This window comes from Rissa tridactyla, chromosome 3 (genome assembly GCF_028500815.1).
Source record: "Rissa tridactyla isolate bRisTri1 chromosome 3, bRisTri1.patW.cur.20221130, whole genome shotgun sequence".
Classification (NCBI taxonomy): domain Eukaryota; kingdom Metazoa; phylum Chordata; class Aves; order Charadriiformes; family Laridae; genus Rissa; species Rissa tridactyla.
In genome coordinates this window covers 66,324,402-66,343,902 of record NC_071468.1, presented here as the reverse complement: position 1 = coordinate 66,343,902, position 19,501 = coordinate 66,324,402, and the positions used below count along the sequence as shown (strand labels likewise).

The 19,501-nt window shown below is 40.3% G+C and overlaps 1 protein-coding gene across 12 annotated transcripts in view; it reads left to right on the top strand.

Moving 5' to 3' along the window:
• The first annotated feature begins 10,989 nt into the window (after positions 1 to 10,989).
• AKAP7 (A-kinase anchoring protein 7) overlaps positions 10,990 to 19,501 on the top strand; it is a 95,075-nt gene continuing 86,563 nt past the window's right edge. For 5 of the 12 annotated variants that reach the window (XM_054196300.1, XM_054196294.1, XM_054196298.1 and 2 more), the window contains exons 1-3: positions 10,990 to 11,247; positions 14,279 to 14,422; positions 16,178 to 16,323. In XM_054196300.1, coding sequence (XP_054052275.1) covers positions 11,076 to 11,247; positions 14,279 to 14,422; positions 16,178 to 16,323 — 462 coding nt within the window. In that variant the 5' untranslated portion in view covers positions 10,990 to 11,075. Of the gene's footprint in view, positions 11,248 to 11,401; positions 11,492 to 11,571; positions 11,971 to 12,993; positions 13,456 to 14,278; positions 14,423 to 16,177; positions 16,324 to 19,501 lie in introns of those variants that run through there. The other 7 variants (XR_008465583.1, XR_008465582.1, XM_054196296.1 and 4 more) reach the window with 4 other exon arrangements.

Genomic DNA, 19,501 nt, shown 5'->3' with positions numbered 1-19,501 from the left:
GGCAGTATTAAAAATATTATTTTCCGATATGTAAGAAAAAAAAATCAGGTACTGGCAGGATATACAAGGAAAGAGAAAAATAATTGTCAGCCTTTGTGCACAGTGTTCAGACGGTTCCTAATGACCTTCCATGTGCTAGTTCATAATGTACAGGACCTGCTTATGAAGTCCTAATTCTGGCAAAAATTCCTTTTCCCTGAATAAGGAGAGTAGAGCAACCCTCACAGTGAACACTCAGTAACAAGGCATATAAAAGCTAGCACGAGATAGTTTTTGGTAAGGAAAAACACATTGAATACATTTTCCAAACATCTTATTTAGATATTTAATCTTCTGGTTTATACCCAGATATTTCAATATAGTCAAGAAACTGTAATAATGTAACTCAATTAAATGCATTTGTGCTCAACTTTTACTCATTGTTGGGCACGTACAGGCTACGGCTGAAAGCAGGAACACAACAGCGGTTTTTTCTGATCCTAAGGGGACAGTATTTTTGGCAGAAATTGCCCTGGTATTCCAAAAGCTACTATTTCCTTTCAGTGTGTTAGTAGTCTCATAGTAACTGTTCAGCAAGAGAAAGGGGGATTTACCCATCCTTTGCCAGCAAGTGGAGGATCATACACAAAAAATCTGCGTCTAGCTTAATCACAGAAAGCATACACACCTTTTGCCTGCAAAGGACTAATTAAGTATTCTAGTGTTGTCATTGTAGAGGCAATATACACATTTCCTTCTTTGTGGGGGAAATCAGAGCAAGATTATAAGAATGTCACTTTCAAAAAAAGCAGATTTAAATAAAATATAAAGGACTTTGTCATTCTTTAGATAATTCCTTGTGGTACAGATTTTATTACTGCTTTACATCCTGGATTTCCACCAACATAGATGTCATCTCATGTAATGAAACTGGATCATTTTCAACAGTATAGCATGCAATGAGTCACTGAGAAATCAACATTAGGAAACATACTTGGAGGAAAGTAAACTTTTCCAATAATAATACTTTAAAAGATTCAGGAATAGGTATGTGCAGGAAGATGTGTCTATTATGACATATGATTTACTGTAATTCTTATGGGTTCTTTTTGAAGTGATGTACTAGTAATTTAAAATGAGAATTTAAAGTAAAGGTGTACGAAGAGATATCAGCTCTTGTGTCAAGGCTTGAATTGATGGTACTTATCACACAAACAAGAAGTTTTCTTGTGCAGTTTTCATTAGACAGATTTTTGTTGTTGGGGTTTTTTTTCAGTTTTAAAGCAGGCAAGCTTTAAAGCAAGGGATGTATACAAGGGAGCTGTAAGACAAGCGTTAAACGGCTTAGAAGATGGTCTTAGTGCATTACTAGCTCAGCAGTTGTAAGGATTACTGTTGTTGTTGTTGTTGTTGTTGTTGTTTGGGATTTTTTTCTGGCGATATCATAGCAGATAACAGTTTAAAGGAGAACAACAAAGTAGTTTTGCTGGTGCTAACAGCAAAGTTTTTCCAAACAGAAGAGGAAGAACAGGAAGAAACGTGGATTCTGTGTCTGCACAGTACTAATGTAATGATGTGGACAGATATTTGAGCTGCTTCTGAATGAGTTAACATGGCACTGGAAGCAGAACAAATTCATTAGGGCAGTATTTTCTTTGGGCTGCTTACCCGGCTGAGAGGCACAATATATTCATCCAGATGTACTGCCACAGTTATGCAGAAGTCCAGTTTCCAGTACTCACGACCGGTTGTTAAGATCTGGACTGTGTTGTTTCTCTTGAGCTATGCAGGCACAACTGATAGCTCCTGTTTAGAAATTAAGTTACAGTCCTTTCAGAAAACGAAATCAACCTTCTCAGTATCAAACAAAAGATAATTAAGGCAAGCATCAACCATAAAGAATGAAAGTCATGACACCTAAGTTGTCTGATAAAACACAGAAGCTCTGGAGGAATTTAAAGATAGGTGACGATTCAAAGTTGAAATTCTAAAAAAAGTTACCTTTCTAAAGACTTTCTAAATTACTGCATAGGGGAATTTAATTGTATTTTTCAAGGCCACAAGAAATTATGTTTCAGTTCTTGAGGCATAAAGTGAAGATCTGGACAAGAATTTCAATAGTAAGCATTACAGGATACATTGGCAAGATTCTATCTTAGATAAAAAGTTAACTTCTGTGTAACACATCAATAACAGATTGACAGAAAAGCTTTGAGAGGTTGAGACCAACATAATGCCTATGTGATTGCAGGGCAGGAAGCTGTGGCCCCTGGTGACCGAAGGAACATAGAGAGGGAGGACGAACTGTGTTCAATGATGTTGCATGTGGGCTGAAAGCCAGACATCCACAAGCAGATTGGCAATCAAAGACAGGCTGAGATCTTAATTTGAAAATAAGGAAACACATATGAAGGAGAGAAAGACCTGGGAGTGATTTTGATAAAGATGGTAATTTGGGCTTTAGATGAAAGAGGGTAACAAGTGAAGGGTACACAGAAAGGGGTGGAGTAAGACAAATCCTCCAAAGGCAATGCTGAAAAATGGGAGAATCATGAGTCAATGTTGTAATAAAAAGCAAGTGAGACAAGATTTCAGTGAGAGAAATCCGACCATATGATTTGAAAGATGTCGACTAGCCACTAAGAATAAAGATGGAGTCTTGTTTCTGGGACTTTGTTATTTGAGACCTAGGTGAAAACCGTTTCAGCTGTAAGGCAGAAACTGGACTGTAGAACACGCAATTTGAGAAAAATTTGGATGGCAAATGTAGACATATTGACTGAACCTGTAGCTGAATGGGTAAAACATCTAACATCCAGAAAAGCAAGTACACACAGACTTATTATCAACGGGACAAAGGCCCCTTAGGTTGCCAATTGTCATGGGAAGTGAGCTCTATCTAATCACTCTCTCTTGCTCTGAAATCTCCCTAGTCATTCTAATGACATGGATATGACAAGTCAACTGCCATAAGTGGTACTTCCCATGGGTCTCTGGCGTCCTCCAAACACAGTACATAATTGCTAACACCTGCCATAGATCCACATATAGATTTGATAAAAGTGCAACTCAAAATTTCCTTTGGCAATTCAGTTTTCTTTTTTTTCCCCACTTGTTCTTCTGCTGGTCTTGCTCCTCTTCAATTAAGGGAACGGGTCCTGGCCACATTATACCACTGGAGGAAAACATGACTTCTTTCACTGAATGCCCCTTAAGTGAGGGATCCTACTACTGCCTTCCTAACTGTCCCAAAACATAAAGCAACCTTTTTCTGGGTATGATTTCACTTTTCGAAAGTCTCCATGCAGCTTACCTGTCTCAGCCAGCTATGCTGTGAGGAACGCTATTCTTAGGATTGTAAATACCATTGTGCCAAGACACAGCAGAAAGACAACTACACGTCCCATGGTATTATTTGTGTGCTATTTTCAATGTGCTCATTATTTGCAATTTTGATGCTTATCTGTTTTGCTCAAAATAATGACGATGAAGTTTTCAGGAACCTGTGCAAATCATAAAGAAAGAGAGTAGTCATGTCACAATGCTGTGTTACATGGGAAGTTATCATACCATTTGGTCAAAACTGAATGCAATGTATCTGATACTGAAATATTTTGAATTGAGTATGAATTATGTGTCAAAAAAATGTATTGATTCTCTGGCTGCCCACCAAAAATAGAGTTCTTGACAGAATGCATTTTAATGTATGCCTGAGCTCCTTCCTTTCAGTGTTTCAAAACGTGTAAGCCACCTTTCGTGACTTTTAAGCTGTAGATCGGTGTTCTTACATACAAGGGAGTCTGGCAAATTCTACTCTTAAAATGAAAATCACCCAGAAAAATCACCACCTTTTTTCTCTCCTACATGGGTACAAGTTCTTATGGTGAGACCAAATAGCTGTTGTGATCAGCCAAAGTGAACTACAGTTCTTCTGGACCCCTGGGAGATGCTTTTCCCCACCCTCTCCTTACTTTATACTAACTGTATTAAACAGCTGTTAGCCCACTTTCACAGATGCATGGTAATGGGGACATGCTGGCTTACAGAGACAGATAAAATGCCTGACAAAATGACCCAAATCTGGTCCTTTCAATAGGGGTGCTGAACACACTGCTCTAGCCTGGACTCGAAGTCAGATTTACCAGTGGAAATGTAAATGGTTTCCTCCCTTTCAGTTTCTGCAGCATATTTAGTGCTCCTGTATGAGTGAATGTGAATTGAAAGTGGCTCAGCAAAAGCCTGCAGGATCGAATAACTGTAAGAGATCGACTAATAAAGACATAGCAATGTGCTAAGCTGGAAAATTAAAACCTGTATCTTCCCCCATCAGCCAGAATGTGTTTAGGTGTTATTGTTTAACTGTATTTGTTTCCTTTTTCATGCTTTGTCATAATTCTAGAATGTGGGTACAAGTTAAGTCTTTTACTTAATGTAAATTAAAATAATGATTGCAAATAAGGGAGCTTTAAATTGGTTCACCCTTGTGACTTGATACATTAAAACCTTGAGCCTCGAGAAGAGGATCAGGAAACTCCACCATCAGCACAGAGATAGCGAATACCCTCTGAGCAATCCATACAGACTGAACCAATAACTGAAAGAAATTTCAGTGACAGAAACTGGATGCCAGATCATATCCCTCCAGGTGTTAGTGGCAGATAAAACGCTGTTAGAACCGAGATCTCTCATTTCTGTTTAGGTCAGGGACCCTTTTCTACTTCAAACAATAAGTCACTGTTTCCCTGAATAGTTTGTAGGAAAGGTATTTTGAAGGTATTTTTTGTTTTACACTTATGGTTAAATATAAACAGACATCCTAAGAGACTGCTGATCTGAAAGCGGTGGGTGGGATTTTTTTGCACACTTAGGCCCAGCAATACCAGAGGTAAATCAATTTCAAAATTCATATGAAACATAAAACAACAACGCTTAATTATTTCTTCCTAGGTAGGCTCTAACTTGGCAGTCCCAAAACCTACACTGCATGAAGTTTTCTGAGCACTTGAGCTTTGCAGCATTAGCCATAGCCATCATCAGATTCTTCCAACTGGATGAGGGTTAGTATAACAATTGAGAAATGCTGTTTGACACAAGTGTTTCCAGTTAGAGAGTAGATGTTGAATTTAATTGTCTGAGCTCCAAGAGGCTTTGCCAGAGCCTGAAACATTGGGCCAGAGCACAAAGCTTTTTTCCTGTTTCTGAACCAGGCGATCACAAAATTGAGGCCTTGATCCATTTCACCCAACTTGAGCCTTCTAACCGACATGCCTAAGCAGGACACAAGCCTGGTTGTCCTGGCCATCTCTGCTGTCCATGGAGAGAGAAGAGTGTCTCTAGAACAACTCCTCTACTTATTATGTGAATTACAGTTTCCCTCTGGAGAAGCTTCTCTCTTTATTGACTGGTGAAGAGTCCCAGGGCAGGTACATTCTACATTCACATCTTAGACTAAATGAGCAACTGGCTGAAGTTCTGGTAGCGCTTGTGAACTACTGTCTCAGCTGATCTTGGGAAGAAAGGGAGGAGCACTCCAGAAATGCACGTGGAGGTTAAGAGTGATGATCTGAGCTTCAGGAAGGACTGTACTATGTTCTGGCAATAAGAAGCTAAGATTTGGGGTTTTTTAATTGGACTTTGTGCTCTGCAAATGTGCCCGAAAGATACTGCCCCTATTCCTCAGACATCCTAACTACAAAAAGTCCATAGATAAAAGAGGAAAAAAGATGCAAGGCCACACATGAAGCCTGCACCGTGGTGACAAATGCATAGCGTGTTTGTGCAATACCTGGAGCTTGGGAAAGTAAGAAAGACAGTGCTAAAAAGAAGTTTGTGGCTGAAGGGAGAGACAGAGGAGCAAGAGGGGAGAGGAGAGCACGAAACACAACAGATAGGCAGCTGAGAATCAAGATTTTTCAGTTTAGTCAGTAAATACGTATTTCCCCCACCCACATCTGGAACAATACGAATTTTGGATTCAGAACTGCATTCTTTACTTGCCTAAGACTCCCAGTAAAGTGTCTTTCGCTCAAGGAATGCAGGATCTAGTGTCTCAGCTGTATGACTTCCGCATGTAGCTGGCAATATTCACTGCATTCAAAATTAAACATTTTTAATTGCAGGCGGTGTCGTCTTTTTAAATAAAACACTTTTGCTCCACTTTTCCCCTGCACATACTTTTAAAAAATCTCTATTTCAGTCAGAAAATAACAGGTCTCCAATAAACTGGAGATTTTTGATCAAACGTAACTTGACCTCTGGAGCTAAGAAGTCCAGCAGGTTTAGTAAAGTTCCTAAAAGAGAAATGTGCTTCTATTTCAGTGTACAGTCTCTCATGTTGCAAATCTGTGACGGTTTCCTATCAAACTAAATGGTGTCTTATTTTGCAGACTGACATTCTCAATGGTCTCCAGAAAATGCAAATTTTTGCTTAAATCCGAACTACAGGTACCAATAATAAGAGAAACAAGATCAAAATAACTTAAAGTTATTTTCTATTTTATAGTTTTGTTTGTGTGTGTATAAATACTTAGTAATAAGAAAGCTAGCTACCCACATCACAAAATATGAAGTAGTAGAAGTATTCTATAATATTATTTGCATTCTAGTTTATATTTCAGAAACTGAAGTTATGTATATCCATTATTGTTTGATGGAATTTGTCCTTCTGAGACAAAGGTAAAGAAATGAAAATTTTAACCTGATGGTGGAGCAACATAGGGAAGACTGGTTTTGTTGACTATTGTTGACTGAAGGATGATGTAACTCTGCTGCAGAATGGGGATTTGCCTAGATGACTTTTGGTGGATTTTCTGTGCTAACAAGTGAAAAAAAAAAAAATTACATTAGGAAAGCTAATCTGCTGCTTCAAGTATTTAAGAGGAAATATTAAAACTAGCCAATTTGCGGGGCAAATGGGTAAAGGAACTAGCTCTAATAATTGTGTTTTTTCAGGGAGCAAGCACTGTAGGAGTTCAAGCTAAAGATTACACCCTAATAATAACAGCCAGAGCAGAGTCCAAGTTAGTAAAAAATGTCACAGACTGTAAATTAGTGCAGATGTGCATCCAGTGACTTTTGCCAAAACCCATCTGTCCTAGATGTAAGATTTTACATTTGTCTTTGTTGAACTTCACGTAGCAAGCATCTGTTCTTCCACTTCTCCAGCCTGTTAAGGTCCCCCTAAATGCTAGGCTGTGTGCCGGAACACAGGATGGGTCCCCAAGCATGCTCCTTGCTGAGGCAGAGCGGGACAGCCTCTGCCATCATACTATCCTGCATCCGCTTTTCCATTATCTACCACTACCTCTCTGCCAGAACATCTCTTCTATCTCTTCCAGTTCTCTTCCAGCTTAGGTCTGATGGGACTGCTTCTCCATCCTTCAATAATGTAGTTTAAAGCCCTTCTTAGGAGGCTGGCAAGCCTTTTGGCAAAGACATTCATGCCCCGTTTTGTTACATGAATTCTCTCTCCACCCAACAGTCACCATTCCTCAGAAAGCCTGGAGGAATCTGGAAGTGTCTGAAACAATACCTTGACATTAATAGCACTTGAGTGTCTATGCTGATCTTCAGACAGTGTCCCTCATAACTATTCAGAGGGCAGCAAGTGAAGAATTACTGCTCTGGGTAATTAGTTAATTTTTCAGCTGATTCCCACTGTTCTATTCCCTCCACCTGCAATGTAAATGAACTGCCTGTGATCAACAGAACATGAAAATATCCTTTTACGTTAATACTTTTCACATTAATCTTCATATTCATGTTAAATGTCAATCAAATGTAGTTTCTATTAATTAAGTACAACTGATAGCATCTTCATGAGCTTCTTCCTTTTATACCAGTTGCTGTAGAAACCCTAGCCTATCTGCTTTTTGATCTTTGCATTAAATTACTTTATCCCAGGTACTCTTCTATCTCTCATTTTCCTGTAGTTTTGCTACCCATTATCTGTAGTTCTGCAGCTCAAACTTGTCTTTGTTTCTCTAGCAAAACTCTTTTTACTACCAGATTCTATCCTTCTTTACTTGCCAGAAGACAAGTTGCTGTACCAGCAGCGTCAGTAATGAAGCCTTGTTTCATGTCAGTTATGTCCTCCCTTCTTATCACAATAATCCAAACTTCCCCTATAGTCTCCATACGACCCCATTACTATACCTTCAACTCCCTCCCACATCCTACACAATATCCCAATGTCCCCTTCTGATATTTAGTCTTCCCTGTAACATGTCCCGTTCCTGACCCTTTATTTCCTAACCTCCCACAGTGAGTCATGTCCCAAGTACTCGTAGCTCCCCCATATCTCTTGCTTGACTAAGATAAGACATAATTTGTACTGTGACCTATCGTGTAATGAGCTGACCAGTACTTATGGCCAGCCACTGTTTCACGGAAAAACATATGCATGGCATTGTCTTTTCTTTCCCTCATGTGGGAGTTAAATGAGTCTCTCTTCTCTCACACACCACTTATTTTCAGGAAAGGTGTGGGAATATTTTACCTCTGAATCCTCTTACGCTATACTAAATTTGATTGAAGTTAGAGGGTGGATTAAGAGAAGGTAAGGTGGGTGAGAGGCTAACAGGCATGGGCAGTGCAGTTGTGTAAGCAAACAGATTTGCAGAGCTGCCTGCGCTTCCTCTTTCTGTTCACTCAGCTCAGCGTCACTCAGCTGTCATTATATGATTTTTTTTTTTGGTTTCTTCAAAAGGACAACCGTACCACTGAGAGGTTAATGAGAAACTCTCTTTAATAAAGGCAAGGCCACAGAAAATTGATAAAGTGCTGGCTTTAGCTCAAACCTAAGCAATAGTGAAAACCAGTTTCTGCCAGGCACCAGGTCAGTGACCCCTATGAAACTTGTGCAGTATTTGGGTAGGCAGAAAAATCACAACTTGTTACTTAGCTTTCTGTCCACAATTCAACATTTTCCCGCAACCGACTTGTAGAGACAACACATGGTAACTGCTACTATCTCCAGCTAAGGTGGTTTTAATTTCTCACTTCCCCTCATCCTGGAGATGCTATATTCAGGCACCTTATGAACCCCCAAAATACACATACATATTAGTGCTAAGCTAGTGGGTATTTGTTAGATACACTTTTAGCTCCTCAAACAGGCATTGTGTTTTCAACTGTTAAGAGGACTATTAAATGCTAACTTATCTAAAAATTGCATTGGACTCCCCTGTCAACTGTACAAACAGAAACGTTCTTTCTAGAGTTTGCTTGCTGAATATTTCTGTGAAACGCCTAATGAATTGATTGGGAGCAGCTTCAGATCCAAAATTGTGTTTCAATTCGTATTTTTAAAAAAGACACTTAAACACAAAAGATTTTCTCCCATCTATAGCTCCATGGAACCAAATTTTTATGGAATTATCTTACTCGCCAATGCTAACAGGCTAGGAAGAGGTGACCACTTATGTATTTAGTCTCCTAACAATAGCTGACATTCAGATGAAATGTGTATAGTAAGAAAAACTGTCAGCAGCCTCATCCTAAAGCTTCTCTCAGGTCCCACAGAATTTGTACTCCTGTGTCATGTTCAGTCTTTGGTCTCCATAGAACTATGCAGACCAAATGAAAATACTGTCTGAAAGACAGTGAAGGCAAACACAGCACAAAATGGGTCAAAACAGTGGCAAAATATTTCCAAACAGATTTTATCCCCCAGAAAGAGAAGGCACAGAGGAGCCAAATACAGAAACTAGCCTTAATTTTCGCTCATGTCTCAGCTCCCAACATCCAGCTGCAGACATGCAGCTTCCTCCCTACCATGGCCATCCTATTTTATTTATTTGCTTTTTGGACATCCCTACTGTCTTTAAAAGCAAAAGGAGGAATCTATACAAACATAGAAACAATTGGCTCCTTCAGATCTGCTCTATGTGCACGGATCAATCTGCAAATGCACCAGGCAACAGTTGGCTTGGCTTCTCCCTCGGAACCCAGCATCAGGATTTGGCTTCCAAGAGGCACCAAGCCTTTATTTAAACAGCAAAAGAGCATCCCCCATTCCTTGCCTCAGGGAAGCAGCCTCTCCCGTACCCCCAGGGACTGATGCCCGACAGGAGACTGTACAGCCACAGCAGAGGCCTTAGTGCCAGCAATCAGAGACAGCCACGGCTGCGTGGGACAGCTGCGCAAAGGAGTTTAGAGCAAGTTCAGAGTAAGACCATCTAGTCTCCCCTGGACTGCAGGTAAACAGAGGGAATTTATTGCTCTGGATTGTGTACAGTTCTTAGGATCACAGAATTGAATCGCTAGGTTGGAGGGGACCTTTAAGATCATTGAGTCAAACCACAAACCTGGCCCTGCCAAGTCCACCACTAAACTGTGTCTCTAAGTGCCACATCTACACGTCTTTTAAATACCTCCAGGAATGGTCACTCAACCACTTCCCTGGGCAGCCTGTTCCAATGCTTGACAACCCTTGCAGTGAAGAAATTTTTCCTAATATCCAGTCTAAACCTTCCTCGGCACAACCTGAGGCCATTTCCTCTTGTCCTATCACTTGTTACTTGGGAGAAGAGACCGACCCCCACCTTGCTACAGCCTCCTTTCAGGTAGTTGTAGAGAGCGATAAGGTCTCCCCTCAGCCTCCTTTTCTCCAGGCTGAACAACCCCAGCTCCCTCAGCCGCTCCTCATAAGACTTGTGCTCTAGACCCTTCACCAGCTTCGTTGCCCTTCTCTGGACCTGCTCCAGCACCTCAATGTCTTTTTTCTAGTGAGGGGCCCAAAACTGGACACAGTACTCGAGGTGGGGCCTCACCAGTGCCGAGTACAGGGGGACGATCACTTCCCTAGTCCTACTCACCACACTAGTTCTGATTAAAATCCTGACCGAAAGCAACGCGTGCAAACGCAGATCCCACGTTTCGGCACACACTATCTCGGTGCCTTCACCATGTACGGGGACAGACCGCCCTGACAGAGCGCCAGGTGTAAGAAGCTGAGGGCTGGGGACGTGCCCGACTCGGGGCCGCTTCCCGCCATTCCCGGCGCGGAGCACGCTGGGAGCTGTAGTCCGGCGGGCCCACGGCCCCCGTTTTCCCCCGGGCTCCCGCCGTCCTTTCACCGTTCGCCCTAACCGGGCATGCAGCGGCTGCTGCGGTGCCTTCTCCCCGCCCTCTGCTCGGCGCGGACGGCGGCGGCCCGCACCCCCTTGGCCCGGAGAACGGCGCCCGCCCTCCCGCGCTTCATGGCGCTGCGGCCGGCGGCGGCGGGAGGGAGTCCCCGCCGCGGAGCCAGCGCGACCCCGGAGGACGGTGAGGAGACGGAGGGACGGTGGCGGGGAGAGGGCAAAGGCCGGCGAGGCCCCGCGGCCGGTTCCCCCGTCGGCCGCAGGCGCCCGCAGCCGACGGGGGAACCGGCCGCGGGGCCTCGCCGGCGAAGCCCGGGCGCCCTCCGCTGCCGGTGTCCGTTAGGCGTTAAACGGCCGCGCTGGGGCAGGGCGAGCTGTGGAAACCGCGGCTTGTGCGCAGGTTTTTTTCGGCCGGCGAGTGGAAAGAGGTGGATTTCGCAGCCTAGGGGGGGTTTGTGGCGGTCCTAGGGGGTGTGGGGCGGGAGAACGAGTCAAAGGAACCGTGGGCTGCTGCTAAAAGGGATTCTGCTTTTATTTTCCCCCAGCCTCTGTCCCCCACAGGCTGGCAGTTGGTGTAAGCAGCTGACCTGGCTGAATACCAAACCTATCATTTTATGTCCAAAGTTTGGTTGGTTTTTTGTTTGATTTTCGGGTTTTTTTTTTGTAGGTGTGTGGGTTTTTTTCTTTCTTTTTTTTTTTTTAAGCTTTTTCAGTTCTGTGATGATGTAAACACTACTGCCAGTTCAAAATTCCTAGAGAGTAAGACCATCTCTTTCTACATCAGCTTTCAGTTATGTTGTCTCCAAAGGATTAATTTGTTATTAGACATATAAACAAACATGTGAAGATAAACTTATTAAACAGGGAACAGCGCCTGGAGACCTAATCTCACTGCGATCTCTCACGTGTAGGTGTCAAATAGTACATTATTCTAGCTGAAACTATAAGTATGGGGAGAAGAGGGCTGTGAAGAGAATGCAATTAAATATGTATTTTTCATGAGCTAGGTGTATCATGATTATTTTTCTTCTGCTGGAACAGATGACTTGAATACTGGTGAAGATCAGCAGCCACTTATACAAATACAGGAATAATGTATGCACCTGCTCACACATGAAATTCAGGCTAATATAATTCAGCATGCGATTAAGAAAAAATCGTTTATCCTATAACAGCTTGATGGTCAAGGAGTTCCTATGGAAGTTGGTTTTGTTACTTAGGTCTCAGATTACCGATATTATGTCAAGAATTTTGAAAAATCTTGTTTTCAAGTTGTTTTAGTGACTAGCACACAATTCTTGAATTTTGTTGCTGATTTCTTTAATAAGTATTTCAGAAAAGGTGAGGGATGGAGGTGTTTTGCTTGAGGCATGGCCTGTAGAATTTAGAAGCAGTGCCTGTTCAGTTCAGCTAATTGATTTGAGAAGGGATGTTGTTAATCGCTAGCTGTGCCTTTGCTATACCCGTCTGCTATTGTGAGAAGATAGAATTTTTCAAAGTGGCACAAGTATGTTGCTTTTTGAGCAGACAGAGCAAATTCAATGTGTAATCTGCAATACCCACCCCTCAGATTTATGTGAGTCCTTGTTCTGCAGCTACACAAATCCCTTTTGCTCCCAGCTGGTTATGATTCTGCATTTCTGAATTCTGTTGGTATCTTCGCTGCCCTAGACCGACCTACTTGTTTGTAATTTTCATAGACTTATTTCTGTCTTGTCCTTCGCTCTGAAATCTCTCTAAGGAAGGATTATTGTTTTCTGTATGCTTCTGGATCACCAGCAACAATCTGTTTTCTGTGAGCTTGACTTTAACATTAAGTAATAATTTTATTATTGCTTAAACATCTGTTTGTTGTGCCTCGTTCTTTAGTGTCTACAGGGGAAACAAGCAACAAATCTAAATACTTTGTTTCTTTTTAATAGCTTCTGGTAAAAAGTCAGGTGTCACTGCACAACCACAGAGTGATTTATGCCTAATTTAGACGGCAGTGAATTAGCGTTTAATCAGGTCATTCTTTTACTTCTCTTCTCTACCATAAACTGATATATGCAAGGAACAGTCCACAGGCTGTTAATAACCCAGATTGGGTCTGTAATATTGACTTCATACATGTAGTGTAGCTTTGCATGCCACAAGAACATAATACACGCTTTTGCTGCCAGATTTTCCCCTTGGGCCAGATTTGGACTATCTGCACTGGTCACAAGAGGAGCTTTGAAAGCGCGTTGTCTGTAGTAATGAGCTGTCCTGGGATAAACTGCAATTCTGACATAAGGCTTCTTCGACTACAGTAATTCCATTGTGGAGATGTCCCAAAAGAATATTGCTGGATGTGCCTGGTTATGGGCACGTTTTTTGCTGCTTGAGAAGATTTTACCTTTTCATTTTTAAGGTATAACTTAATACACAAATATTAGAGTTTACTGATGCAGAAACATGAAGCAGACATAAGGAAATGACTCATGCTTAGTACTCTTGGGGAAAAAGACATTTTTAAAAAGTTGTTGTTACTGGAGATTATTCTGTCATTGTGGTATTACTCTTGAGATAGAACTTCATGTATCTCTTTATACATGCAAGATAAGTTTTGATATATATTGATTCCTTCTTTAGCTTAAACACTAAAAATCAGCTTTTAGAACCAGAAGTACAGATAATTGCTGTCTATTACATGCTATACTGTGTGGGAGATGCAGGAGTAGAATGATCATCTCATTCCTGAATGATGTAGTCAGCTGAGAACACTATTATATCTGGAATGGTGGGATTCCCTTCCTGCTCCTTCGTGCCTCATTTCCAGTGTGTTTACATCGGAATTCATTTGCCAATGTTTGTCTGCATTGTATTTTATATGCTATTACTGTTATCTAAAGTGAACTTTACATGATGGGAGAAGACTTTATTTTTTTTGTTGTTGGTTTTAAGTATCCCTGTTTTTTGCACATGATTGCATTTACTTAGAACTAAACAACACCTTAAGTTATTAAATACAGAGGGCTGAACTCCCTTTTTTGGCTGTTCCACATAAAGTGTTAAAGTATTTTTGCCAATACGTTGACAAGGAAGAAGAGCAGCATTCTTAAGGGAGTAATATGTCAATATTCATTTGCTGATAATTAGACAAATGTATACTTGGTATACTCCTTGTGTATAATGTCTCTTAGCTGTTTATATAAAAAACTAACACCCATTGTATTATTTTAAATGTATTACAGATGGACTTGAAAATGTACAGCAAAAGAATATCTTTAAAGAGAAGAAGATGCAACAGAGAAAAGATCCATGTCCTGCTGATTTGGTAGAATCTCTGATGGCAGAAATGCCGTTTGTTGACACAGATATTGAAGATGAATTTGTTAGTAAGTATATATTGAAAATGAATTTGTTAGTAGAAGTGGTGTAGAAGCATAGACACATCACGCACTCAGGTCTTGGTTCTGCCTGTTGGCCTGTACACATAGGCTGTGCACATGGGACAGAGTCTCACAGCGAACAGGATCCAGTCCAGAAGCTCTTTTATAGATGCTCAGTTCTGCAAATACTTGAGCGTATTAAAAGTGTACCATTTCTAGATCCATTGCAGCCATGAGTCACAGAATGAAGACATCTTGTATGTCAATTCACATTACTGTATATGAGCTTCTCACGTGGTGGCTTTTATGAGCTATTTTCCAGTATGTGTGTTCCCAGCATGGGGCTAGAAGTGCACTTCTAATTGAACAGCGGGTGTCTGCAGCCTGGTCAGCTTATGGGTATGTATCAGGCCACATGGTGGAAGAGGATCTGCAAAGTCTTGGGGAAATAATCTGTGAAAAAATAATTTATGGTGCAAAGGAAGAATTGAGGACATGCACTTCTCTTTCGCTACCTATGTTGGAAGGGGTCTTTGGGAAAGGAGGAGGTAAAGAGTAGATCTGGCTTGGATTTAATTTTCTTCTTGGCTGGGTTTGATCCTTGAACTGTGGGTTGGCCAGTCCTAGTCTAATACAACCTTTAATAATCCTGTGTATTATCTTGCTTTATATTTAAAAATGCAGCATGCATGGGATTTTTGAAACTTAATATTGGTGCTTTTGCTCTAAAGTCATGTCCATGTTCACATGTAGACAATTTGGAGGCCTATTACACTGCAGTGTGAGTTGGCTAAATGAAACACAGTAGTTTGGAATCTGCATGTCTACGTTAGCAGTTTATAAGCCCTGTTTAGAGGTGTAGGCTGTTAGTTCAAGTATGGCTCTCCACTTGTGTGAGTACATTCATTCAGGTTGGAGTAGGATCCCAATGAGACAGTTCAGAGCATGGGCAGATCAGATGACTGGAGAGACATGCTCCAGTCAGTTGTCTGAAGTCCAACTCTTGTTGGCATGATATTAAGTGTATAGAATCATTTAGGTTGGAAAAGACCTTTAAGATCATCAAGTCCAATCATTAACCTAGCACTGCCAAGTCCACCACTAAACTGTGTCTCTAAGTGCCACATCTACACGTCTTTTAAATACCTCCAGGAATGGTCACTCAACCACTTCCCTGGGCAGCCTGTTCCAATGCTTGACAACCCTTGCAGTGAAGAAATTTTTCCTAATATCCAGTCTAAACCTCCCTCAGCACAACCTGAGGCCATTTCCTCTTGTCCTATCACTTGTTGCTTGGGAGAAGAGACCGCCCCCCACCTTGCTACAGCCTCCTTTCAGGTAGTTGTAGAGAGCGATAAGGTCTCCCCTCAGCCTCCTTTTCTCCAGGCTAAACAACCCCAGCTCCCTCAGCCGCTCCTCATAAGACTTGTGCTCTAGACCCTTCACCAGCTTCGTTGCCCTTCTCTGGACCTGCTCCAGCACCTCAATGTCTTTTTTCTAGTGAGGGGCCCAAAACTGGACACAGTACTCGAGGTGGGGCCTCACCAGTGCCGAGTACAGGGGGACGATCACTTCCCTAGTCCTACTCACCACACTAGTTCTAATACAGGCCAGGATGCTGTTGGCCTTCTTGGTCACCTGGGCACAGTGCTGGCGTGTATTTAGCCAACTGTTGACCAACACCCCCAGGTCCTTTTCCACCAGTATCTTTGTTTTGATTTGTCTGTATGCTGAATGTAATTTTTTTTTTTTTCTTTTCAGTGTGTGCAACCTCTGAAATGAATATAAAAAAGAAAAGAAAAAGGACTACTGGAAGAGAAATTGAAGAAGGCGGTGAGAGAAAGAAGACAAAGAAAAAACAGTATCAGCCGAATTATTTCATTTCTCTTCCAATTACTAATCCAAAGGTGATATTCTTTATTATACTAATTTAGTATTACCACAATCACTTCAACAGTTGTATGTGTTCATAAGAACGGTGTTGGATCTTGAGCAAAATAATTTTTTTCAGGTATTTTTAAAGGAACATTAGCAGCTTATTCAGAGAGTAACTTCAATTTATGAGACATTTTTGTGAATAAAATTTCTGATTTGGAAAAGACTAGAGGAAAAATATTTATCTTTTTATTCCATTTGTCAATCTTATGGATTTCACATTATTTTGACATAAACTGGCTTAAATTTCCCCTTTGTACTGGTCCAGTATTGCTTTTTTTGTCATTCACTGAAAATAACTAAGAGAGACATTCATATTTAATGTAATAACAAAATCCCTAGCAATATTTTTAGCTCTCCTTATAGATAGGAATTTAAATTTGGGTCTGTTGCTGTTTTCACTAAGCAATTTGTAGTTTAAATTTTGCAAGTAAAATCGATCATCTTATTTAAAATTCAAGAAACCTACTTTTTTAGTGAGATGTTGTTCAAATGGATTCAAGAAGTGCAGAGAGCTCTTTAAGCAAATGTATTTTCTTGTAGTTAGCATGTGTTGTCTCATTTAGTGAATGGGAATGATTTCTTACATGCTGTGGCATGTCTCTGGTACACCTTTCGTGTCTGCAAACAAGGAAAGTAGGTGCATTATGTTTAAAAAGTTAAACCAGTTTACCACCATTTCTAAATTTTGGTTTATTTTTTAATATCAGGAGCTCTCTCATGTGAATTTTAACTCATCCTACATCTGTACTATCTGTTCTCTGAGGAAGTCAAGGATTAAGAGAATCTGAAATGAAAATAAATCATAGTAGGTTTGAAAATTACAGTGAAGTCTTTGATTCTCAAAACATACTATGTGAAGAAGAGATTGTAGAGGCTGGCTTTATAAGAGCCAGGATAGCCTGACACGAATATTGTGTGAGATTTTTTGTGCCATCTTACTCTGAAATATCTTTTCTTCCTGTCTGTTCCATGATTTAACAAGTGGAAGAATAATGTAAGGGTTATATAATCTGATAATTGGGAATTCCTGCTTACAATTGTTACTGTGTTCCATGGCTAGTTGAGTGGAAATGTCTTAACTATGTGTGCTTTTTTATATGTCATGTATTTAGTCTTACATACAGAGCTAAAGGAACAGCTATATTAAATCTCAGAGCATTTGGGAATTCCAGGACTTTGCTAGAAAGTTTTGTTTATACTTGCCTTAGATGTAGAGTTGTTCTGAAAGTAGAAAATACACGTTGGAATTTGTATAGGCAACTTTAGCCAAAATTTAGAGTTAAGACACCTGGTTTCTTGATAGCCAGAGGGAATCTGGTAATTACTGGAAGTATTTCAGTTAGTAATGAGAGACCTTTCTTTTCTTTTTTTTTTTTGAGGATCTGAGTTTATTCCAGTGAAGTGTTTTAGACATTAGTATGCTTTATTCATATTTTACACAGAGAACCATTTTATAACAAGGGATATTTCTGGAGTGTTTAATGAACTGTTCCTGTTGGAAATTAAACAGTTTCTTTGTTTTCATTTCAGTTATGTTTTGAATGTTCAGAAGTAAGTGTGGTGTTCCATTAATTTTGAATTTATATTGAACTTTGCATTATTACTTGTGCAAAAATAGTTAAATGGATGATTATCACTGTATTCTTTTCTGGTAATTTTGTTTGTTTGTTTCATCTGACGTGTTATCACTTGGTAGGTTAGCCTTTCAAGGTCCTCCAGTCTTATAATTAGTCTGTTAAATCTTTAAAGCTTATAGTCTTCATATTCACTTACTAGTAGTATCCTTGTAATATGCAAAACTAAGTTATTTTATTACTCTTCAGAATAACATATTCTAAGTAATGGGAGAGTGGACCTTGAAATTAGTTTTTGAGGCCTTATTTTGGAGCGCTTTTTAAAATAATCTGAGTGGGGAATTGTTGAGTATGATCTGCCTTCAGACGTTACTTTTAGTTAAGTTAGGGAATCTCAAGTTAAAAGAAATAGCATGATAGCAGTTGAAATACAGCATAAAACTTTTAAAGTAATGTAAATAGCAGTTTAAATATCTATTTAAAGTTTTTATTTATACAGTGGGTCATAACTAGTTATACAGAGATGTAGGAAGAGTCCTGGTTTGCTTAAATAAAATTCAGCACACTCAACTGGTAATTGCACCTTAGATTTATTGAACAAAACAGAACAAATCGGAAGTTATATTATGGATTGTGATGGCACAGCTATGCTAGAGCTTTTGTGTTATGTTTTGATCGCATAACTTCTGGGAAAACATATTAAAAATAGATTCTTGAAATTCACAGAAATGTAGTTGAAGACTTCTTTTCTTCTTTCCAAATAGTGTAGATTGGGTAGAATGTTGTCACTTTAGCCAGAGATAGAGAATGTGCTCAGTCTTCTTTTATTTGCCTTTATCAAAAAGGCAGCTTGTTTCATACTTTCCAGGTGGGTTCAGCAATAGTTTGTTTCTGGAACTGCTAACTGGCTATCTTTGGAATTAGTCCGGTTCCAAAGGTATGTTATTCATTAGTTTTTTGCTTGGTTTCCTAATGGAGTTTATACAGGTGTGAGCCTGCCTATCTGTTTGTCTTGTTATAACCCCATTGGGGTTTTGTGGGTTTTGAACCTGCTATGCGTTTTCAACCTGTTGTTCAAATTTGGATAAAAAAATAGACATCTTGGAGATACTAATTTCTTACAATTTTTTGTGGAATTGGTGCTTGTGTAAAAGAGAGAGCCTTGAAAGAACATGCTTTTGTTGAAGACTGTAGTGTGAGTGCGGCAATTACCTATTCTTCTAGACCTGGCAGCTGGCGAATGAATATCTGCCTGTTTGTTAGCCAGTTGGCCCCTGAAAATCAGACACAGCATGTGTGGCTTCTCGCCCAAGCCAGAACTGAACTATATCAGGGAGCTGGAGGTAGTTTAGGCAATGAGCAGGAAGGGACTCAGAAGTACTACTGAAGGAAATCATATGGGTAAGGGGATGTGGGGATATTGACTGGTAATCTGAATGCTCAATAACATTGATCTTTTTCAGAGCTAAGACGGATAACACAGTTCCACACCTTTCTTCTATATTCTGAAGGGCTTGTACACTTACTTTTTTAAATTTTTATACTTTTTTTTTGCCAGCTCTCAGATGAAAAT